Source organism: Perkinsus marinus (genome assembly GCF_000006405.1).
Source record: "Perkinsus marinus ATCC 50983 genomic scaffold scf_1104296946768, whole genome shotgun sequence".
Lineage (NCBI taxonomy): Eukaryota > Perkinsozoa > Perkinsida > Perkinsidae > Perkinsus > Perkinsus marinus.
This window is the reverse complement of record NW_003210828.1, coordinates 71,777-96,905: the sequence shown is the minus strand read 5'-3', so window position 1 is coordinate 96,905 and position 25,129 is coordinate 71,777. Positions and strand designations below refer to the sequence as shown.

Genomic DNA, 25,129 nt, shown 5'->3' with positions numbered 1-25,129 from the left:
TTAAGTGAATATTTAAGTAAATATTTAAGTAAATATTTAAGTAAATATTTAAGTAAATATTTAAGTAATTTTTAAGTAAATTTTTAAGTAAATTTTAAGTGAATTTTTAAGTAAATTTCAAGTAAATTTTAAGTAAATTTTAATATAAAGTAAATACTAAGTAAATTTCAAGTGAATATTAGGTAAATATTGGGTAAATATTAGGTGAATATTAAGTAAATGTTATGTGAATATTAAGTAAATATTAGGTAAATATCAGGTAAATATTAGTCAAACTTCAAGTAAATGTTACGTAAATATTAGTTGAATATTAGTTAAATATTAAATAGGTATCAAGTATAAGGTTAGTATCGAGTAAATCTTAGGTAGATATTAAGTGAATATCAAGTAAATATCCAGTAAATTTTAAGTAAATTTTAAGTAAATATTGGGTAAATGTTAGGTGAATATTAGGTAAATATCGAGTAAATATAAAGTAAATATCAAGTAAATATTAGAAAATATTGGGTCAATATTAGATGAATATTAAGTGAATGTTATGTGAATATTAAGTAAATGATAGGTAAATATCAGGTAAATATTAGTTAAATATCAAGTAAATTTAAAGTGAACATCAAGTAAATATCAAGTAAATTTCGAGTAAATATTGGAAAATATTGGGTTAATGTTAGGTAAATATCCAGTAAATTTTAAGTAAATTTTAAGTAAATATAAAGTGAATATCAAGCGAATATCAAGTGAATTTCAAGTAAATATTGAAAAATATTGGGTAAATATTAGGTAAATAAAGAGTAAATGTTACGCGAATATTGAGTAAATATTAGGTAAATATTTCAGGTTAATATTAAGCTAAGTAAATGCCAAGTAAATTTTAGGTGAATATTGATTACATATCCAGTAAATTTTGATTAAATATTAAGCAAATATCAGGTAAGTATCAGGTAAATATTAGGTAAATATTAGAAAAATATAAGATAAATATTAGCTGATTAGAAGATACTAGGTTAATATTATTAGGTAAATTTTGAGTGAATATTAAGTAAATATTAGGTAAATATTAGGTGAATATCAGGTAAATATTAGGTAGATATCAAGTGAATGTTACGTAAATATTAGGTGAATATTAGTTAAATATTAAATACGTATCAAGTATTAGGTTAGTATTGAGTAAATCTTAGGTAGATAGTAAGTGAATATCAAGTAAATATCAATTAAATTTCAATTAAATTTTAAGTAAATATTAGGTGAATGTTAGGTAAATATTAGGCAAATATCAAGTACATATAAAGTAAATGCTACGTGAATATTGAGTAAATATTAGGTGGATATTTCAGGTCAATATTAAGTTGAATAAATGTCAAGTAAATTTTAGGTAAATATTGAGTACATATTAGGTAAATTTTGATTAAATATCAAGCAAATATCAGGTAAATATTAGGTAAATATTAGCTGAATACTAGGTTAGTATAAGGTGAAAATTAAGTAAATATTGGGTAGATATCAGGTAGATATCAGGCAAATATTAAATAGGTATCAAGTATCAGGTTAATATTGAGTGAATCTTAGGTAGATATTAAGTGAATATCAAGTGAATATCAAGTAGTTTTCAAGTAAATTTTAAGTAAATATTAGGTAAATGTTAGGTAAATATCAAGTAAATATCGAGTCAATTTCAAGTAAATATTGGGGAAATATTAGGTAAATATAAAGTAAATGTTACGTGAATATTAAGTAAATATTACGTAAATATTTCAGGTAAATTTTAGTAAATTTGGAGTAAATATCAAGTAATTATTAGGTAAATTTTGAATAAATATTAAGTAAATATTAGGTAAATATTAGGTGAATATCAGGTAAATATTAGGTGAATATTAGGTAAATATCAGGTTAATATCAGGTGAATATTAGGCAAATACTAGGTGAGTATGAAGTGAATATTAGGTAAATATCAAGTTGAGTAAATGTTAGGTAAACTTCAGGTAAATTTTGGATGAATATTAGGTAAATGCTAAACAAATATTAGGTGAATATCAAGTATTGGGCAAATATTAAGTGAGTAGTAGGTTAGTACTGAGTAAATTTTAGACGGATATGAGGTATATATTAGTTGAATACTGGGCAAATACTAGGTGAATATTAAGAAAATTTTAGGTGAATATGAGGTAAATATTAGGTGGATATTGGGTGAGTATTAGGCAAGTATCAAATGAATATTTACCTAAGGGGTCAGGTAACAAATCGGAGTGGATTTGTTAGGTCCACTCATTGTTGCTAAACGTAATGAGAGGTATATCATGTCTATTACATGTTTGCTGATAAAATTTTGCCTTTTCTTTTTGATGACGAAGATATCCGCTAGCGAGCTTTGTAGGGTATTCGAGGCTGAATTCCTTCTAAAGTATTCATGCCCTCGAACGGTTATTTCTGACAATGGAATACAGTTCGTGAAGAGTCTCGACTTCAGCAGCCTATTATCACTAAATCATGTGAGACATGTCTGTATTCCAGTATATCACGCAGCGAGTGGTGGCTTCTATGAGAGAGGCCATGCCGTGGTGAATATGGCTCTACGAGCAGTTCTGGATGAGAACCGTCATGTTACCCTACATTAAGCCTTAGCCTTCGCTCAAGCTCGAGTCAATAGTACTATCGATCCAGTTCTGGGCGTCAGTCCTCATGAAGCTGTTTATGGTTTCCCACTCCAATCTCCCTTAGCACGATGGGCTTCTTCGCATAATAGTACAGCTCCGGTGAACGATGATGCTATTGAAAAACTCATCGCGCACCCTAATAAGAAGCATAAACGTGCTATAAGATCTGCTTGTGATAAGCTACGGCAGAGGAGGGAAAGGATTATGGAGGACTGGAGGCAGCTTTGGCAAGAGTGTAAGCCGCAGCAGGCTAACGAACCGAACGAGTTCGATGTGGGAGATAAGGTTTTGGTATGGACGCAACCGAGCCACAAACTCGACCGTATGTGGCGGGAAGGTGAGATTATACGCAGGGTCGGTTCCCGTTGTTATGAAGTCAAGTTTAATGGTAACCGTTCCCAGCTCTACAGTGCTGATCACCTGGAGGCCTTTCTTCCTAATGGAGTTTATAATGACGACGATAACCCCAAGATCACTGACGATGAGCTTTCTGGAGAGCCTACTCTGTCTACACGTTCACTGAGGCACACTAAATTTATATTGTGGAAAGATCCACAAGATTCTAAGACTCATTACGGTAAGATTGAGCGTTGGACAGGTAACGGTCAGTATATGGTCCACGAGTACCGTCTACTGGACGAACGACTTCTACCACTATGGATTGGTCCCGATGGTAAGCTATCAGCTATCGGTAATGTCGCAGCCTTTGTGAGATTGTCCCCAAGGGATGTCAAGAAGATCAAAGTGGATGAGGTCACAAACATCCTACTAGAAGAGAGCTTAGATGAGGTGACTCCTTGAGATGTCGCCACCTGAGGGGATGAGATTGTGACGTATTTTGACGTATTTACTAGAGTATTGAGATCGTGAAGCATGTAGCATTATTGGGCGTGCGCTTTTCCTTATATAGCGAATCGTATGGTTCTTAGAACCTACGTTTCTCGCTGTAAGTCTCTAGTATTGAGGTTCCGTAGCCATCTTGGCTTAGTGTCGTATTATTGGTCACCGCATGTCGGCGAGGAGTTCCTCAACACCGGCGGAGAGTTATGCGACAGAAGATTATAGTCGCTGCGCCCCACAACCGAAAGTGACAATTTCAACCGCCCGTTCAATAGACAAGGCTACGCGCAATTCTGGAAACGTTGCTGAGAATCGATTTTAAAAAACGCTTCTGAGATGATGTTCAATAAACACGATTTTGAAAATCCACAAGCGATTCTGGAAGCGATCCCAGAAACGATTCTGACAAGTGCTCAACAAACGCAATTTTAGAAATCGCTTCCGGGAACGCTTCCAAAATCGTGATGTAAATACACGAATACTGCTAACCCCAGGGATCGAACCCGCGGTCTACGACAGCGTGCTTTCATTCTCAAGATTTGTTTCGTGGTTAACAAAACAAGTTGCATACCGCCAAAAATTATCTTACACACGACAATAGAACCACATCATTCATCCTTCACATTGCAAATACTGACACTACAATCAATGAACCACTTACTATTACAAGCAACATACGAGAAGAGGTAAAATAGTAATAGGCTGCTACTAGCAGCCTTAACTACACTCAATCTAATTGTTTCAAAAAAAACTTATGCTCCCAAGACAATAGGCTAACAGGAACTACACTAAGGATAACCCAGCAATCGGGCCGCAAGCTCATCTAAAACAGCATCTGCACGGCTTGACAATACGGGAATGGGCTCCCCTGGTTTCTTCAGCCTTGCTTCGTAAATAGCAATCTGTAATACCAGCTTCCTTTCCTCAGTCTAGGGAGCGTTAGCTCCTCACGCAGTGTCAGCTCTTCGGGAGTTTCAAGCTCTCTTTGTAACTGGTTCAAGAAAGGAAAAGGAGTGCAACTCCTCGTGGAGAAGTAAAAATTCCTTGTGGAATCTACGAAGTAGACAGCAAAGTCACGCGCAACGAAATGCTCAGAACCACTCCAGGCCATTCTGAAGCTCGCGGTTCTGGAACTGATTTCATAAACGCGCGAGGACGCTTTTGAACTCGTTGAAAAATGATTCTGGAAATGATTCCAGGATCGTTTCCAGAATCGATTCTATGAACAAGATTTAAGAAAATCGTTTCTGGAAACGATTCTGAGCTTCAGAATTGGTTTATTGAACGGGCGGCAAGAAAGGAAGAAAACGTCACTCTACGAGGGTAGAACCTGGGAGATTCGCCCCGAATGCATGCACATTTCCCGTTACGTTGCAGCAATGATAAGTTTTTGGAAGAAGATCTTCTGTCGCACTTGTACACATCCGTACTTCAAACCTTACAATATGTTCACTCGGAATCAACTAACTCTGGGTTTCTAACTCAGAAGTTCTAAGAGGAAGCTCAGCGCTAGAGCTTCCTTTGATAACCGGTAGCGTGATCGGGTGTCGTTATCGGACAATCCCTCAAGAGGATCGACGATGGGCATTTATTGTTTTTATGAACAATTAATTGAACTAAGGAATGCGTAGTTCACAGTGTGAACTTCACACCATGTGGTTGCATGTACTACATGCGCAGCGCATGATGCGCTATACCTCCATACACCGTTTTGACCTCGTATGACCTCATACTTTCATGTGCTCGAAGTAGGGGTTCTAGTCCCGGGAAGTGGCATACTAATATCCTGTATGTACTACGTGCGCTATACCTCCTTGCAGCGTCTTGTATCATATAATCTCACAACTCAACTGGTTGAGGATATGCTTTCAAATGGTCGAAGCCGAGGTTGTATCCCCCGGTACGGTCATTCTAAAAACCTACTCGGCGAGTAGTACTCGCAAGGAGCTGAGAAGGTCTACCGTGGCGCGCGCTGAAGTCGTGAATCAAGGTCGAGGATCAGAATCAGGGTTTGGTACCGGGGGACCCCCGGCGGGGGTCCGGACCCCCGGTACAGAATCAAGATTAATCCCCGTGTTAAACTGTGAGCTTGTGCATCATGAGTATGATCCCGGATCATGCTCAAGGTGAGATTGCGATCTTGAATCTGAGCAGCTTTGAGGTTGAGTAAAAGAATCTCGACTCCTGAGAATTAACCTCGAATCACGAGTAAAAATCCCAACTCTGAGTATTTAATCTCGAGTTGATGAAATACTCTGACTCAGTACCAAAAACTCTGAATCAGCCATTGAGTATAGATTTGAATCTTGAATCGTGAGTAAGGATCAGGAATCGGATTCAGCGGCTGATTAAAATCAAGGATCGAGGATCTTGCTCATGATTACGTAATCTGACTCTGTCTCAAGTACTCATACTCAGAAATCTCGACTCTTTCTCCTGAGCTAAGAATCTGAATCAGTTCTCTCGAATCAAGGTGTGACTTGAATCATGAATCAGGATCAGAGCGTGAGTTGAATCATGGACTCAGATTCATGAATCAGGATCCGCATACGGCCCCAGGGCGTACCGGGTAAAGGTGTTGTTGCAAAATGCAACACGTGCCGCTCTCTTTTCCACCGTTCCGGGAGACCTACGCTGCTTTTCGCGATACATGTACTATGCTTTCTTGTACAACGGTTTATGCAACTGTTGACTTCCCGGCCTACAGTATACAATCTATCAATTTTCTGTGGTGTGCGCTGGCGGGAAGCGTAGTCGGAGAGATCGGCGCACTTTAGTCCCAACTAATCCCGACGTGAATCGAGATCTGTTCTGAATTTAGCTCATGCTCATTTTCTTCCTTTGTTCCAATTCCGCTCCAAACATAACCATTGTGTCATCAGACGATCATTAGACACAGGCATTATGTCTGTGCTTATGGCTGACTGGCCCGCCACCCATAATCCCGACTCGGGGATCCCGAGTGTCCCGTCTCGGCCGCGGAGTTGGAATATTCTGTGGTGAAGCAACATTTATGTTTCGGGTTTTGGGATTCTTGACTGTCACCCTCCATACCATGAGTCATAATTACGTTATTCACATTTCAGACGTTTTATTTCTTTTGGATATCCAGGCTTCTAGCTCGCCGAGATTCATCCACTCAACAAACTTTCCTGGAGATCATAGCTGGAATCTCTGGTATGATGTTCAGAGCATCGAGAAATGAGGTTTTGATGCTCATCTTTACTCGAGATGTCAGTACGATCGACATAGTGATCGCCTGCTCCCTGAATGCGGTAACGATTGGAGCTCGGACGAGCTAGATGGGTGGCCAAAAGATCAGCGCTGACTTTCATTTGATTACTTAGATAGCGGCGAAGACTTTCACGTTGGAGATGGGATTTGGGGTGATGGCTACAACTCGCGTGATAATAAAACTCAAGCAAATCAAGCAGACTCGCAAAAAGCCGGAGAGAATCACAGTGGAGTTTCACAAGTAATATGAAAAACGCTAGTGAACACATCTTACTTCCGAAGTGAGAGTGTTGGAGAGTTTCCTTGAGAAGGGTGTGGTATGTTGGGTTTAGGAGTTTAGTGTAACCTCGGAGTGCCGTGTAGGACTGCTAGTAGCAGTCTGCTATCTCGGTCTACTAGGGCTTTAGGGTTTTCGCTTGTTACAGCAATGTCTCTATCTACTTTGGACAGTATTCCATCTATCGGGGATCCCGTGGATGACTCGAGCGTTCCTAGCCTGAGTACTTTTGTTGGCCGCATACTGGATAGTCGTAATTATAACGGCGAGTTCAGGGAGCCGAATGTTCAACTATGGGAGGTGTCGAGGGCTATTCACATTCTAGGTAGTGTGCCTAATACTGATGCCCTGGGGGACATGGTGGGGTATAGAGACTATGTTGTGGTGAGTGATAAATTTGTTAACATAGGGTTAGGTCGGTCAGTTGAGGGCTATGTAATGTGGTCCAGTCTGCTGCGACTCTCGGTGTCGAGACTGGTGCAGATGTGGGTCACATCTCGGCGATTGTCTCACGCTACAATCTTCGTCCTCCGATTGAGGCTGGAGTTGTGGCTGAGAGAGTGCCGTCAACTGGCGAATCGAAGCTGGCGGCTGAGACGGTTGTTAGACGATTTGGCTTGGTTGGAGAAACGAGCAGCGCTTACCTTTGGGTTGGCGCGAGTTTGAACTGTCTGACCGCCATTATGGGCAATACTGAACCTAACTTAGCATTGGAGTGGAGAGCTATACTGCCGGATGTTGATAGATGGTCTTATGAGAATCATATCCGACAGGTTTCATTGCATGCTGAGGATTTGACAAGATTGTGATGTTGCACGTGACCAGGGCGGAGTATGAAGCCTGTGGAGGCGTGCTGAGATTCCTATTCGCCAACCGTCCGTTTGAAACGGACTTGAGTGGACGGGAATTGTTGTTACAGCGTGTGAATTGGATCCCGCCTAGGGTGGTGTTAGTATTAAATGACCATCCGGTCGGCATGGCCTTGCCACCTTTGCCTGTTTTACCAGGCTGTGATCCTCAAGATCTGGGTGAGGTAGGGCCTTTGCCTGTCGCTGGGTTAGAGACGGCTCTACGTGTGATCGCCAGGAATTGTGGTGATCCAGAGGGTTTGGTATCAGGATTTACGTTTAGGAGTGAAGCCCGTGAAGGAGTGTTAACAAGTTCATCCGCGGCGGATGAACTCCGCGGCGCCCACCCGCTCGTCAGCGGTGCTCCTTTCTGTACTGACTACTGGGAGGACTTTGGTGGGAGTCTGGCAGTTTATACTGGCCTTTTCGCTGGTAGACGGGGGCGTTTTCTCGTAAAGTGAAGAACTCCGCCCACCTCTACCAGTGGCTGGTAGAAGGCCGAATCCCGGCCCTCTTCTGCGTCATCCACTCGGAGGACAAGCCTGAAGGTCCGGACCAAAGCCCTCGCAATAGAGGCTTTGTGGCTTTCTGTTGCAGAAAACACCCAGAGGCGTACTTGCCATTTCTTCCGTCGCTGGGAACTCCGCCGCCCTTTGCGAGGCGACGAGCCCAACAGAAGGCCGACGATGTCATTCATGACTCGTTCCGTCACTGCATTCACCAGTAATGACACTGGTCTGTTGCCCAGATATAGGATCGCCAGATCCTATATCTGGGATACACGGGCTAGGGTTGTGGATGCAAACGCCAACGTTTCATATCCGGGTTCTTCAACTTCCGGCGTAGCAAATCGACGCTCTGCTCGTGGAATTAAATTTAATGATCGTGGCCTGTGTGAATCTGCAGTCTCTCCCTGTTCAACTACCAATTGTGGAGGGAATTGTGCGTGGTTGCCCAGATATAGGATCGCCAGATCCTATATCTGGGATGCACGGGCTAGTGTTGTGGATGCAAACGCCAACGTTTCATATCCGGGTTCTTCAACTTCCGGCGTAGCAAATCGACGCTCTGCTCGTGGAATTATTCTTTGATGATGGAGCTCAGTTCGAAGATCTCCAACTGGCGTGCTCAAGTGCATCATTGTGCGCTAAACTCTACAGCTCGAGGTGCTCAATGCAAAATTCACCTATTTACTGCGGAGCTGACATTGCCTCGGTGGACGCTGAGACTCCTGTGTCTATCATCAATTGAATTGATGAGAATTGTTCGATTCTCTTCGTGGTGCGGTGGGGAACTGGGCGGATCTTAAAAAGTTGCTGAATGGAATGACTGACACGAAAGTCTGGAAAAAGTAGAGAATAGAAGGGGGTTGCTACTGTCACCAGTAACACCAGACTGGGGATTCCACTAGTTCTCTGTGGCAACCCTCTTGGCGATTATCGGTTATTGTGAAATACTGAATCTCTGAAGTCCTGACAGGACTGTCCTATTAGCCCAGTCTGTCGTCTGGTTGTCGTCCAAGATGCATGATCGACATGCCTCATCATTTCCCTATATAGGCTGCGCTGAAAAGTATCAGAGAGCGAGAGACTTGAATAGACTCTTGCGGTCGATTTCTAGGCTCAAGCGACATCTAGCGACAGTTTCCTTCTTTGATGGGCTGGCAGTAGTTGAAGAGCACTTGAACACTATTGCAGACTCACCTATATTGTCAGAAAATTCCCACAGGTTGGTGAGGAACAGGTAGAAACTGAGGTGTCAATGGCATCCCTGCGACTGCTGCGTTCATTTCTTAGGCTCATCCAAGCTCTGGGAGGCAGAGAATTCCTTCTGCCGTCCGACTCATAGCCAAGATTACACGACCGAGCAGAGTCCGAATGCGATGTCCAGCATGCTCCCTGGTGTCGAGAACTTCAACAAAACAAATGAGACTGCATTGCGACTTGACGGAGCCATGAGCTCTCTTATGAGCTTCTTCCGAAATGAAGGTATGCGATATTCGATAAATCCAAGGGTGAGAATTCCGAACATCTAGTAGTCGTAAATCTTGTTCTCCATATCATTTCTGCGATACTATCGGAGTTCTCATTGCGAGAATGTTCTGTTTCCAAAAAATCTTGTATTTAGGCTGTCATTCAAAGATTCCTCTAGCGCTGAGGCAAAACCTCTCTCCGGAGCGTTACTGGTTCAACTACCGTTCTCAAGACGATGTAGCAGCGTACATTTACGCCGCGTAAATGTACGCCGGTACAATTGTTGACGCGTAAATTACGCGTCAAACAATTTGTACGGCTGGTGTCGGAGATCCATGCAACCTTTTCAAACTCAATGAGTAGTAAACCCTATCGCGCTATCCGAATTGTCTTTCTCCCTTCAGACAGCTAACTGGCGAGTGCTTTCGGGCTCTCCTTGTGGCGTTCGCACAACCAGGGTTTGCCCTTTGGGCACGGGCGGAAATTTCCGAAGGAAATTTTCGAGAATATTTCAGAAATTTCCGTTGAGGCTGGAAATTCTTGGAAATTTGCTAAAATGCCCAAAAAATCGTGCCCAGGGTAATAGAGAGGAGAGAAGTAGTTCAGATTCATTCATAATGGCCGAATAAAGCTAGTGAAGGCGTTCGCAGGTGTCTACTGGTCACTATGAATACATCTTGCGGTTACCCTCAGATATCGATCAGGTGGGCGTGCGCGTGAGCCTCTCAAGAGTTAGCGATTCTCCAACTATCTTGCAATCTTGCGTTCTCTCTCGAGAGAGTCGAATAGTGTCGGCGTAGCTTCAGTTATTTTCACGGTTGGCGCTATCGACCTACTTGGCTGTAGTCCAGTGGACTAAGTCCACCATATCTTGCGTTCTATCGAGTACATCTTCGGCGGTAATCTTCGCATTCACACGTTAGCTGTAACTCGCACGAATTTGCGTCACTTTGGATAAGCAGCTTATCGTCCATGAGCTGCTTATCATAAGCTGCTGAGCCCCAGCATGATGGACGGTATCCGAGGTGGAGACCCATAGCCTATGGGTTTGGGCCCTATGGGCCATAGGGCGTAGACATCGATCACTTTCTCCCGTAATTCAGCATGATTATGGTGGATGAAAAACGAGATGAAATATCTCATTTCCCCTCTAAGAGCCCAAGCTTTTGCTCACGTTCGACCCAGAACAGTAGACTCAGCTACCTAGGATACAAACTGAAGCAGAACTCGGCCAGCCTCGGCCAGACTCGTATATCACCCTAAGATGACATGGCTACTATAGCGGGCCGAAGGGCCGCGATTTCTCTGGTTCAAACCACCCTATTTGGCATGACATACGTTGGGCCCGGAAGTGGCATACGTTGGGTCCGGTGGGCATACCTGGCTGATCGCATGTCTCGCGCGCCCGCATGGCGTGCGAGATTTACACGGAAATTTCCATTTCCACCGTTTTCGAAATTTTCCGTGATAAAATTTCCTTTCCGCGAAATTTTGACGCTTGCCCGCCCAAAGGGCAAACCCTGCGCACAACGTACGGCAACTAAAACGATCTGTACTACTTATAGTCCTGTACGATGACTATGCAGTGATGGCTGGCGGAAACGTTTTCTCATAGATGCATATTGATGTCAGTGACTCGTCAGACTCAGAAGCAAGCAGCACCCATCAGGTCGCGAGGCTTCGCTCTGTCCGGTTCTTGATCGGTGGGGAAAACCATGACAATAATGATGTCGATGACTGACGTAGTTCAAATGCATCGTTGAAACTCATCACCATAATGAACGTGATGGAACGATCCGAGTTATACAACACAATCGAGGTCATTACAGGCTGAAGCCAGTCGGCCCAAAGTTCCATCTGGATCTCCCATAATGGGAGTCCATAATGAAAACATCTTCCAATGGGAGTCCCATTGGAAGATGTTTTCATCAATAAGTTACCGGCGATAATACACACGGTTCATAGACATGTACTGATCAGACTCTCGGCATCAACCCCAGAGTCAAGTCTAAAATAGTAAGCAAAATGAAAGCTGGGAGGAATGCCAAGAGCGAAAATACGAGCGATAGGATGAGCAGGTATGAATGATTCATAATGAATCGAGAATTTAGTAAATTCTTGATTCATACCTGCTGAATTCAATTCACACTAGCAACTTTGACGGACGAACAAATAGTTTCTGAGATGATGGGAACGATCCTTCTACGAACGATCTTGGGTGCGACTGACATCCTCACTGACAATCCCCACGGTGGGCCCTGACAATAGGCTTGATTCGTTAGCCTGGTGGGCCCGGCCCACTGGGCCGCCCACCAGGCTCTATGGATCCCGATCAGCTCAGCGTTTCTTGTGAGTGCCCTCGTATACTCACTGTTACCGTTACATTCACCACCGCCACTCTAGGCCCATCAACCGAGCGAAGCGCCCAGTCACCGTCAGCTGAACCGTCTATAGTTCTTACTTGATCAGATATTTGAAGAGCGTCAAAGACCACTGTTCTTCAAAGTGTTTCAATATTGACGCTTGCTACGTGCTGTGCTCGCTGTAAATGGGGAAATAAGAGTGTACAGTTTTTGTTTTGTTCGTCACCTAAGAGGACGGAATGCCGAGATGTAGAGAATATCGCGTTAGGATCTTGTAAGAGCCGACTCAATATCGGAGGAGAGAGTGACGGAAATGCACCCAAAGAGAACTCTACACTCCAGTAACCTCCGATATTTCTCTGCGATCATTCACTGACGGTTCGCTCTTCGACAGTGTAACCGTTAACACAATCCGCTCGACTCGAGGGATGAATAACTTATTCTTACGTTACTTATAGTATTATAGAATATATGAATATCTAGCACAGCTTAGCTCAAGGACAGTTGTACCACAAATGGGACAGTGACACAAGTCCTTACATCCGCCCCCTCTTCTCATGGAAAGATACCCATACATCAGTATAACGCCTGACTTATGAATAACGCACTGGTCTTCTATCTTTAGATCTATCACGTGGAGCATATCGACCAACATACGTAGCACGTTCTAGGGGATCGGACTTGACAGTCAAGTCTTGACTTCAACAGTAACTACTTTGTATCAACTTCAGTTGATACATCAGCTTCGGGAGTCTTCAACAAAGAAATATCTGGAGTTGTATTTAATGATGTCACACCAACATCAGGATTATCATCTACCAACCATAGACCATCATCGTCTACAATATTATCTCCTTCTACAACTTCAGTAGGAATAAGTACCAATCTATCAATATGAACTCGACGAGGAGAATGTTTTGAATGATTGATCAATACCACCGGGTCATCAATCTCTTCAACTTTCCACCCCAGTTCATAATTCGGTGTCAGCACATACTGATTCAGCATGTGGTAGACTACCACCGGGAGTAGGCCTGGCTGGAGATGCCAGAAGTCAGCAATGCAGAACTTCTGCTGACATTGCTGACATCAGTCGATCAAGAGATGACACACTGAAACTCAGAGAATCAGCCATTGTGATTGATGCGGCGACTACACTTTCTCCCGTGCAAACTTGACAACCGCATAGACAACAATGTCAGTGGCACATCCGAGAATGACATCAGGTACTCGTGTTCGGCATGAGTGGGAAATTTCGGATCCAAGATTGACAATACACATCCAAATTCGACACCCCTTGGTTTATTATGTCCAACATTGACACTAACCAGGGGCTTAGTTCTTGGCTTTCGGGAGTGTAGTCTACGGTGTGTATAATTTGTTTGCATCGGTTTGACTCATTTTCTGACTAAATTGCTGCCGTACAAGCTCAGCAAAATGCTCAACGCTTCAAGACTACGTCATCTACTGTTGTAGTGGAAAAAAGAGCTCCCGGTCTGCCTCGTGAACTTGCTCAACCGCTATTACCAAGTCCAGATGGTAATTAACATCGGTAAGATTGATATCATGATCCCAATCCCTCTATCTTCGGAAAGCCTGTGCCGAATAAACAACACTCTTATCAGAGAGGCTCGCATTTGTTACTCAATGAGCACAGGCTTAACCAAAAGACTGAGCTGATAGGCCTGAACTGGTGGGGTACAATACGCCAACTCACTTGTGGTAGATAAGTTCCACGTGAACTTGGTGAGTATCCTCACCAAACTCCAGACCAACTCTGCTAATTCTGTCTTGGACTTCGAATATGGGGCTGTACACAAAAATCGACCCAAGCCACCATCAACTGCCCTCTAGTTTTCTCTCCGATCAGATGCACATTCAACTTCGACTCTCACATGCATCGTTGACTTGTACTCGTACATCCATATCAGTCTGCGATGGAAACCGTTAGTGCACTCCGCTAGGCGGTATCTTCCCAACTACAAGAGGAGATAAACTGGCCCAGAGACTGTGAGACGCAAGGACATACATCCCGTGACTACTACCTAGTTAGAGCCAGCAACTCTCAGCGCAACAAAGGTCGACAGCTTCAGAGACCATTTCTAGTTTACATAAGAGAATCGAAAGATGACCTAGGCCGAAGGATAGCAATATGTGGTCACACTATCTAATGACAGGAAACTATGTACATGTGACATCAAGAAACCACGCGGACCATGGGACCAGTATGTTTTGAGGTTGTATCCTCACAAAACAGTTATATTTACGGAACGAATGGTTGGTACTCGAAGCTACTGAGATATCAAAGCTATCAACAGGCTCCTTCGAGCACATGATACAACCGCAAATGCGAGCCGCAAGTATGAGTTGTACGCTAGCAGCAGATGGTGGGAAATGAGATTATAATACAGTTTAGAGTACCCTACTACAAGTAGCAACCCATGATGCCAAGTGGCCCACCACTCCATGAAATACTAGGCTAGATTCAGCGGTCAAAGTTCAGAGCTCTAAGTCTAACCCGCGCACAGCATCAAAATCTACTCACTATAACTAATCGGAGACTAAGATGCGATGCGCAAGTGTGTGACGCGAAGAAGATTAGATAAGGGCACGGGACGGAAAAAAGTAACGGTTGTACCGATGCCGAGTACAAATAAGGTTTCCGAGCCTTTACAATGACAAGGTCAAGCAGAAAAGGAGAAAGTTACAACTCTCGATAGCTGACGGTACTTCCACACAGGCATGTCCATCCTACTAGTAGTCCTCCATGTCAACTGCCTCTTCGAAACCAAAACGAGCGGGGCGGAGTTTGACAGCTGGTCGGCATGGCTCATGCGTACTCGGAGAAGTTTCGAATGATCCAACGCTACCACTAGCAACGGAGTCAACTGCGCCAACTCTCTTGCGGTTGCCTGGAGTTCTTGCAGGAGGATGGCTCATGCGTTGGGCGAAGATGAGCAATTCTTCGATGGATTCAAACTCTCTCACGGAGCCAAACCTCGTACTATCCAAGTCAGAGCAACCATCGAACGTCTTAGTCAAAATCTTCGTCTTAAGCACCTCGCCGACAGGCGAGCTGAGGTGATAGAAAGAAATGTCTTTCTCGTTCTCGAAGGACACACTCCGAGAGAAACCGTCTCCGTCATCCTTGTCGGAGTTATCAATGGCAGAATGCCTGACCGTAGTGTCAGCTGACAGCGACGAGCACATGCGCTGATTTCTGACGGCATTGAAAGAAGCCCTTCGTAGCCAATCGTCCTCGTCCTTCGGAGTAGGATCGGATGGACTCGCTGATGACGAACCCATCTTCATGGATGGCGAGCTTATAGAAACAGAGGCGAATATTGGCAAGCGAAGGCGGGAAGACCCATCGCTCTCGAGTACACCAGACTCTACAGGAACTCTATCCGTGGTGTGGCTCACAGTCTCTACTGCGGATGTTGATGTCTCCTGTACAAATCGCCGAGGAGGTAGAGGTAGAAAAAGCATTGATGAAAAAATCGGGCTGAAAGTCTCAAGAAAGCTGTAGATCTGGAACCTCCCGACGGAACGCTACTCTGAAGAGTGCAGACTGTGCAAGATTCTGTACCGCCGTAGCCCAAAAATGCCTCCTCACCGTAGCGAAACTCAGCATTCTCATCATATCCATGAAATAGAATCAAACCCACTCAGCGCGTTTATTCAAATACCGGAAACCATTCATAACCCAATGAAATCGCTGGGTTCAAAGCGATCATACTCATGGGGCACGAATAGCCTATCATGGTTTCGGTGCTACGGCTCTTCGAACCAGACATAAGAGAATATTCGAGGCACTTGAACTTCAAGTCTTCGAGCACTAAGGGGCTATTCCGGCTCACCAACCGTTAATCTTGACGCAGGGTTATCAAAGATGAGGTTACTTCCTTCATAATAGCTGGAAAAACTGCATAAGGCTGAGTCACGATTCGTGACTCATGAACAGAGGAGCTGCGGAAACACACGCTAAGATAGTGACAACCCCGTCACGAGCTCAGCTGCGGTACCCAGTCTAAGAGGGTGTGAGCTGTGATGAATGTGCTGTCATGGAACTCAAGGACACTGCAGAAGCGAGTCACTATTTATGCAGCAGATTATCGCGGATGGGTCTTGGAGAGGATCTTTTGTGGGTGTGAGGTTTACCCACAAGCACCGGATGCAAATCCTAGATACTCGTCGAAGTGCTCGAGAGCTGGTTATCCCAATTCATGGCTCTAGCCTCAGTAAAAGGGTGAAATTGAACGGGCTGTATGAAATAGACCAGTCTCCTATCAGTCCCCAGCTTAGCTCAAATCGGGGTTCGGACCGATGACACAGCGAATCGAACCGCAATTATGGTAAGAATCATTTTCCATACCGGATATCTGCGGACCTAGAGTGTTCCACTAAACTGAAACATCAACAGTGTGATACGCTATTCGATCCTCCAACGCCAAGCCTGTCTCAATCAAGTCAGACCACCTGCAACAGAATTGCAGGTGACTGCGTCTCGATACTGTTCAATGCCAAGTCGAGAGAATACTGGTAATCCAGTCATTCTACCAGTTGACTCCACCTCACCAACTAGAGGACTGGATGACTTCCTTGGAAGGCCATGCTGGTAATCCAGTCATTCTACCAGTTGACTCCACCTCACCAACTAGAGGACTGGATGACTTCCTTGGAAGGCCATGCTGGTAATCCAGTCATTCTACCAGTTGACTCCACCTCACCAACTAGAGGACTGGATGACTTCCTTGAAAGGCCATGCTGGTAATCCCGGTCATTCTACCAGTTGACTCCACCTCACCAGCTAGAGGACTGGATGCCTTCCTTGAAAGGCCATGCTGGTAATCCCGTCATTCTACCAGTTGACTCACTCACCAGCTAGAGGACTGGATGCCTTCCTTGGAAGGTGTGGGCTCCGCGAGATACAAATTCGTTGGTGTCAATGGTGAACCTAGACTGAAAAGCATTGTTGCGAAGAGCCCACTTCAGAGAACGCACGCATTCTTATTCCAGTATGATAGTGTAATTCAGTCATAACTGAGAAAGACTATCTGTTCGCTCCTCCGCTCCCGAATAGCATAAACCATACGGGGACAAGACGAAAGGAGTCACCGCGAGAGCCACGCCGCAGTACACCATCATGAACTGAAATATACTAATATCCTTACTCGCACAGCTGCATTGAGTCTTCAGAGCCCACAAGATTATCGCTTCCAATACGCTGATAGGGCGCCACATCAACTCTTGTATCGCCATCACAGCAAATTGAGAACCTTACTGAAAAAGTAAATTGGAGATATGCACAATTACTCCACTCCTCGGAGCGACCATGACTTTTCTGCGCTTCGCGTCAGATGCCTCGCTTGGAGAGCAGTCAACGTTACTTCAAACGAGTTTTCAGCTTGATTTAAGCAAATGTGATGACAATGCGGCGGAGATCAATTGTGCAATGCTAGACAGCGAGAAATCCGGAACTTGATCGCATCGCTCCGCGAGTTTCTTGCGTAAACTCGGTGGTGTACACGAAGGATAACTCAACAACATTCAAGTGTTCCTAATAGGAACTTCCTGTTCCTAAACGAGAAATTTTGCCAAACAGACTCTCAATCTATAACACATAATCACAAACAACATGTCAAATTGAACCAGAAATTTCAAATCCATTGACGTCTAACTTAGCTTGGGTGCTGTAACATATCCATATTTCGCTGAGCTTGTGATTCATACCCCGCTCGCCTTTATGCAACTCGCATGAATCGTGCATGTCCATGGAGGTTTATTACGTTGTAACACTCATCACTCATCATTGTGGCTATAGTGACCGTCACTGTAGCCAGGGAATTGAAGAGGATCTTACTATGGGAACTACAGTTGATGGTAGTTGTGGGGATGAGTGATAGAGACTCTCGTAGAGCTCAAGTAGATGTTTTCTCAGCGCTTCCGCACGGAATATGATCTCACTGGTTGGGTTTGGTTTCCGCCGGGAGGATGTAGGATTGTTTTTGGGGTAGGCGTAAGGTATAAGGGTATAAGTCTGGCTCCCTGATATGAGGGAACCAGCCTCGGAAGTAGGCTGGTTCCTACAGTTGGAATTTATGACTCCTTTGGGAATCACTGTAGCGTCTACTAGGCGGATCTCGACTAAGGAAGGCTGACTTGGTGACATGTTAAAGGTTCTATCGCTCACCTCATCAATCACTAAGTGAATCGTTTATCGCTCACCAAGCGAGATTCCGAGACACGCTCATCCTCATTCATTTCCAGCTGAATGCTCTTGTCCTCTTCGGGGTTTCACGGGATATTCTTTGGTGTAGCTCATGCTTTTCTCATTCTTTTCTTCCACCTGTCCGTGTGCTCAGGAATATTTCAATCTAACTCAGCTTTCTTCTTTGACCTTCACCCTTGCGTTACAGTGCTCAAGCTGTACCGACGTGGGAACGTGTTCGGGCTCTCGTTATGAGATCGAATAACTCTACTCATGACCCTTGCAGAGTCATACATTCCTCATGGCTCAATCGTCACCTGCTGCCGATATGAATGATGTCCCCGGTGAAGGAGGGGAACCAGCAGCTCCCGCACTCATAACGCAGGTACTACAATGCGGGTCCGTATCGGAATGCTCAGCTATGATTGGTGATCAGGTGGAAGGGGTTTTCATGACGAGGTTGCCTGAGGAATATCATATCCCTGAAGACCCTATTGTTCTGGAAGGCGACCTCTCCCGTTCCGGTAAGGGGTTTCAGTCGAACTTGTTCTCTTCTATGAAGACTCTGTGCAGGTCTATCTGCCATGCTCAATGACTTGCTCTCATTCCAAGAGCCAGTGGTGTTTGACTTCATCATTAACGGACAGTTCTTGCGGACTAGCCTCGCAGATTTCTACAAGCAATACGGCCTCTCTAGCGAAGTTGCATGCAACATAGAGTAGTTTGTATATTATTCTCATTCTTGAAGTTATGTCCTACGATATAGGTATGTTTTGGCGATGCCAGAGCCCGAGACCGCTGAGGTTACTCAAGAGGATGAGTGGCTTTCCTGCATTGAACTCCTTGAGGGTACACAGTCGGGGGTCTATGCTACTGGATCGATGAAAGGTGATACTAGCTAACCGTGACATATTGTTATATGTGGCTCTGTATATTCGAGGCTCGTGGAGTCTATACACATCTGAGGGTCATCGCAAGCTCTTCGGGCAGCGCGACTCGGACACTTCGGTCTTGGCACTTGCTGGACGCGAGGACACTGTGGTTACTGGTGAGCTAGTTCTGCTCTATCACTCAATGAAGGTGATGTGTCTTGGATGTAGGTAGTCGGGATGGACTGGTTCGATTTTATGCTCTCGATGAGAGCGGCAAGCCTCCGGCGCTCGTCTCGAGTGCAAACAATGGGATTAAGGGAGGGTACGCTCTTCCCGGTGGGAGTTGGTAGGAAGTCGGTTTCTCTTCATCAGAGTCGCAGCGGTGACAGCACTCACAATCTCTTCTGATGGAAGCATAGTCGTTGCTGGCGATGCTGGTGGACTCCTCGCCTTATATAATGTTCCCTCTGGTGAGGTCGATTGACCCGGGGGATCTTGTCTTATGAGTGTATACTTCCCTCTCAGAGTCGTCCCGTGACGTTGCCGGTCCGCGGGTAGTCTTTGCCGATCACCACATGGAGGCTTGCGGTGTTACGAGGTAGGCGTCGCTGATAGGTCTCTATCTGTGGCTATTATTGTTTCACAGGCTGGTGAAGGTCAACACAGAAACTGTTATGTCAGCGTCTTTGGACAGCACTCTTGCGCTATGGGATATCTTGGCTGCCAAGCGGCATGCAGTTCTTCCTTGCGGGAGGTGAGGAAATACGGCCGTTTGAGGGTTTTGCGTCAAAAAGAGCACAGCTCGCCCGTATTTATCGTTAGGGGTGCTGCGTACTTTGGAGAAAATCCTATATTTACTTGTTACTGCGACCTTCATTATTGGTAATTCAGGGCGGCAACTGCTCTGGCCATCTCATCGAACAGATCAGGAGTTTGTACAGGCCACGATGATGGCCGTGTTGCATATTGGGATTTACGCTCTTCCAAGGATGAGCTTGAACTCACTCAGCAGTACAGAACCCATGAGCGTTCAATAACAGGGGTAAGTAGGCATATTTAGAATCGTGCTATGCTGCAACAAATCCGGACGCTTATTCTCACGATTTACTCAGGTTTCGTGGAATCCGAGGAGTGACTATCTAGTGGCCACGAGCTCTCTCGACGGGACCGTCAGGCTCTATGACTCACGATCGGCTCGATTGCCGCTACAGAGATGCGATCTGCCTCAAGACACCGCGGTGACCGGCTGCACTTGGTGCAATGATAAGGTACTCGCTCTTGCCGCCCCCGCAGCTGATCACATTAGAGCTGTTTTTTTCTCTCAGATTATCCTCTCCTCGGGTTCAGATGGTAAGGTCCGAACTCATATGATCAAGCCTTCGCTAGTTGAGTGATCATGCTGAGGCCGATTGGTGTCACAACGTCATTTACACGTACATTCCTGGAATACCGAAAAAGTTTCTTGCCAACGATTGGTTCACTTAGTCGCTTCAATGACACCGGTGACTGAAGGAGTTGGATCTTTGACTCAGCATGGAAACAACCACATTTAGCGATTTCGAGTGCAAATTTGACGATACAGGCGTTATTGTCCTGGACACGGGTTGAGTCAGCTACGACGTTCCAGAGCGAGTAATTCCGAGTGCGCCCTCCAGTGTTCCTTGACTCGAGGAAGTATGATTCCCGAGCTCACACGTAATCTCAGCAGTTGCGGTGATCATCGTGAAGCTCTCAAAGCATACAAATCAGGTCATGTTCGAGAACTCCGGCTGCTGTTGTTATGGATATGGCTGCCTTGTCATTGCTTTCGACAGGCGCACCCACGGGAGTGGTCGTCGGCATCGACCTTGTGTGATTGATCTTCCGCCTATTCCATGAAGATCACTTACGTCATCGTAAAACGATGCGCTATTTCCCATGCGACTTCGTGCTTGGAAAAACTGGTAATAATACTTGCTGCTTGAGCATCCACATGTATAAATCCACAGGCATACACATAACTCAGCATCTCGAGAAGCTTATATCCCACCGCCAACCCACTGTCGCGTCAAGAGATGCCGGGGTCGCGGAGTGGGGTCGTGAATATTTCATATACGCTGATATGAGAGGAAGATTCTGTCGAGGGAGCTAACTGCTTGCTGACAGCGTCAGGTGACCACGCTGACTGCAGAAGAGTACTAGGCAGATAGGGATAACCTTTGGAGTATTAGCGTGGAAGCCGTTCCGAAAAGATCTTCATGGTCAAACATTCAGCATGGTTGGTACAAAAATTGTAAACGTGTAGCGTTTTAGTTCGCAGGCGATTAAGCTATTTCATTGGGGCGACTATCACGCGAGCGATACTAGTTGCAACTTAGTGCATAAGTTGAAAGATTCGCTCATCAAGGCCAGAGATGAATTAGCGACATGGGGGACGCGAATACCTACCAGAAAACATACAAATCAGGATATGTGTACGTCCGAGTCTCTAACCCAGGTTGTAGGTAAGTTCCCGCTCCAGCTCATATGTGGTGGAGTTGACTCGTGAGAGCTTAAGGTCTTCGTAGTCATGTGGAAACCATGTAGAGACCCTTACTCTGGAGCTTGAAACTCCGCACCCTCCGTCAACCTTCCCTCCTCCCTGTACGACTAGATCACCAGCAATGTTTGCTGAACGACAGGTCATTCGGCGGTGACACTGTATCTGTCCTAGCTGAGCGAATTTGGCTAAATAACAAACAATAGGACTTCCTCTTATCGAACTTATCCATGACGTAAGCGTTCTGCATCGACTCTTCAGATTCCCTATCATTGATGCACTTGACCAATTCGAAGCTCGGCACATTAAATAATCAACATGATATTACAGTTATTACAAATCGGAGTTGAAGAGAATGCAGTTGCTGCAGGCTTCGCAGAATTGTTATAATGTACGTTTTGAACACTGAAGTCAGTGAATCAGTCAGAATGATCACTCAGTCAGAAGTCCATGGGATCCAGGCGCTCGAGTAGGTCCTCGAGACGAGAGTGACACCTATGGAAGCGCATCCGGCCACAACGAACGAACGAACGATATTTAAATTGGTCATCGTAGTAAGTGGGACCGGTCATAATTTCATGACGGCCCCTTATTGATGAACGGGTTCGGATTGATTGAGCTACCTTCGAACATCTTGATTGGTTCAAAGTACACGGTCAAACGGGAATGTCTAGCATCTAGAACTTACCTCCCGGCTTCCTGAAGACCTCTACGCATCCCCATGTAGTATGCCAGTATCATGAGACTACATATCAAAACAACTAAGAGAGCGAAGATGGCGCTCCAAGAGAGAGTTCGCAATTGCACGAGGCGTGGTCGTCTGGAAGGGGCGTCGTGTTCACACTTGATGATGCTCATGACTACCTCTGAATATCCACACTCGGTGTGGACACGTTCGTCATCGAGAGCTGTTTCCCCGATGCCTGAAAAGCTCAAGCGTCGGCTGCACTGGGCCGCGGATGATATCGTACGTTGGTTTCGCTCACATCATCACGAGCTGGATGAGCGGAGTAGCCAGACTTGCATTTTTCCGTTCTGTGTCGATACCCAATCCTCGCAGTACTGCTAGAGGGTTCGACATCGTGCGTCATAATGTGTGGTTCCGAGCTCCAATCTAGATCAAATGCACTCTCGTACCTGTATCAGGAGCGAGACTTCAACTTTATGTAGAAACAATGACACTACATTGTATGTATCCCACCGTACGGCTCCTCGTAAAGATCTGATTCCGAAATGGCGTGTGAATACCTATCAACAGAGGGTACTTACTGCCTCTCCTACGAAGCCGCCGTGATTTGCTCGGGGACGGCGTTTGATCCTCACTATCAGAAAACATCTGGAATGCACAATTAATCAAGCCAATGGACTCCGGGTTGTGTTCTTACCTCGCTCTCGCTGCTAGAGTCGGCAGCGCAGAGGGATATCCGTCTAGCAGACCCAATCCATGGATCTACTGGCGTTGTCCGCGAGCCTGGAGTGCGTGCACCTCGTAGAATAAGCAAAGATTCCGCATGTCTACTTTTGGCTTGGATCTCTCGACCGACTTCAGTATTCGATTTGAAGTCCTTTGTGACACACGTGTTGATGGGAACCCAACAAATGGATCCCAAAGCTACTTCATTGACTACCCTGGAGGTCAGTCCCTGCCGTGATTATCAACTGCTAATCGATATTCGACTATTGACTCAGAACCAATTCATGCGCATACACCACATGCTGAATGCGAGTGCGCACGAGCTACTCATCACCGTACTTCTAGAAAATGCTTATTCGATCATGCGACTCACCTTCGCTACGAGTCAGCCGCGGACTGCTGTCCTTGAACATTTCATCAAGACTGTTGCGCACTACCGAACTCCGTCGAAGAAACTCCCTCGTCGTCGCACACGAGTCAATGGTGCCGAGTCCGCCCCTGCCAATCCTCGTTTCAATCTTGGCAACTTTAGTTCGTACCTGCATCCCCACACTATGATTTGTCGAACTCCAGCTCATGGAGCGAATGTAAGCTCCCAGCGAGTCTACCGTGTCAACTGCATCTTCAGCCGTGGAGCCGAGGCTATCTGCATCGTTCCCTGCTCGAAGCCTTGCTGCATTCGGTGTACTTTGGATGTAAGTGCTGAGGTCAACATTACCCAACCTGGACCGTGTCACTGACATGAAATGGGGATCACAGATGCGTTCCTCAAGTACACGTACTCGATTCAGCCTTCTCGGGAGTTTCCAATAATCGCTGGTCATCGTGCAAGGTCTCGTCTAGCATGCCGATTTGCTAACTCGCATCCAGTCTTGCACAGGGAACTGACGATTATGCGCGGCGGATTATTCCCCAACTTCGGAATATTTCGCGCATGCTGAATAACCGCTCGTAACGGATATAGTCGATTGCAACTCATTCTTCTTCCCTCACGGAAAGCCAGCTGTGACGTATTTTGACGTATTTACTAGAGTATTGAGATCGTGAAGCACGTAGCATTATTGGGCGTGCGCTTTTCCTTATATAGCGAATCGTATGGTTCTTAGAACCTACGTTTCTCGCTGTAAGTCTCTAGTATTGAGGTTCCGTAGCCATCTTGGCTTAGTGTCGTATTATTGGTCACCGCATGTCGGCGAGGAGTTCCTCAACACCGGCGGAGAGTTATGCGACACCAGCCTTGATGTCGAGTTAAAAATCACGGCTAGTTTCTCATGAGAGACACCCCACGAAAAGCTTCCTTCAAAACGAGCAGTAAGTACAAGTTTAAACGAAGCTGAAGCAGGTGGTTGTTGCTGACAAAATCCCACCTTCTATATGTGAGCCCGTAGAATGGGTCTCGTCTATAATACCAGGAGCTGACTGAGCAAGAGATGGCCTAGTACGTCATCTTTATGAATTCAAGAATGTGTTTCGGTCTAGTGTGATGGTGTCATGGCTTCAAATTCTCATGCAGCACTAACGCCACAGTATGCCGCTCAGATATTCATTGCCATGTAGGATTGCTTGCGGCTTGCGGAGAAAGCACTCGCCTCTGGCGCGGGCCCAGCGTTGAACTCGTGGCATAGGTTTCTCACCAGCGGAAGAGAGAACGGGAAGAGATGTACTCCCAACTTCCCCCGGAGAATGTCCGAAAGAGCAAGCAATAGATGTCCAGTTGAATATGGTGTCCAGTATTCCATCGCCCGTCAAGGAGTTTTGACATACGTTTCTACCAGCATGCCTCTGCTTTGGCGTTAGTAACTCAACTCTGCTCGCCCGAGACTCAGTGCCTTCTTTCCAGCTGTCACACACTTGCTCGACCATGTCACTATCTTCCTCGGATTCGGAGTTCGCAGCCTCAACACCCATGGAGATAATCATTGTTCCTC

At 45.4% G+C, this 25,129-nt stretch overlaps 3 protein-coding genes across 3 annotated transcripts; 2 read left to right on the top strand and 1 right to left on the bottom strand.

Annotated features, from left to right (window-relative positions):
* Positions 1-2,493: 2,493 nt before the first annotated feature.
* Pmar_PMAR020729 (hypothetical protein) lies at positions 2,494-3,452 on the top strand (the record flags this gene model as incomplete). The annotated part of the gene is made up of 2 exons (XM_002779537.1): positions 2,494-2,555; positions 2,672-3,452. The coding sequence occupies 2 exons, from the start codon at positions 2,494-2,496 to the stop codon at positions 3,450-3,452; spliced, it is 843 nt and encodes a 280-aa protein (XP_002779583.1).
* Positions 3,453-14,299: 10,847 nt separating this feature from the next.
* Pmar_PMAR020728 (hypothetical protein) lies at positions 14,300-15,680 on the bottom strand. Its single transcript, XM_002779536.1, has one exon. It carries the CDS (start codon positions 15,673-15,675, stop codon positions 14,941-14,943), a length of 735 nt encoding a protein of 244 aa, XP_002779582.1. The 5' UTR covers positions 15,676-15,680; the 3' UTR covers positions 14,300-14,940.
* Positions 15,681-18,698: 3,018 nt separating this feature from the next.
* Pmar_PMAR020727 (WD-repeat protein, putative) lies at positions 18,699-20,719 on the top strand (the record flags this gene model as incomplete). Its single annotated transcript, XM_002779535.1, has 12 exons — positions 18,699-18,782; positions 18,834-18,921; positions 18,971-19,115; positions 19,164-19,285; positions 19,338-19,445; positions 19,498-19,591; positions 19,642-19,739; positions 19,795-19,867; positions 19,916-20,023; positions 20,161-20,311; positions 20,382-20,537; positions 20,595-20,719. 12 exons carry the CDS (start codon positions 18,699-18,701, stop codon positions 20,661-20,663), a joined length of 1,296 nt encoding a protein of 431 aa, XP_002779581.1. The 3' UTR covers positions 20,664-20,719.
* Between the last annotated feature and the right edge of the window lie 4,410 nt (positions 20,720-25,129).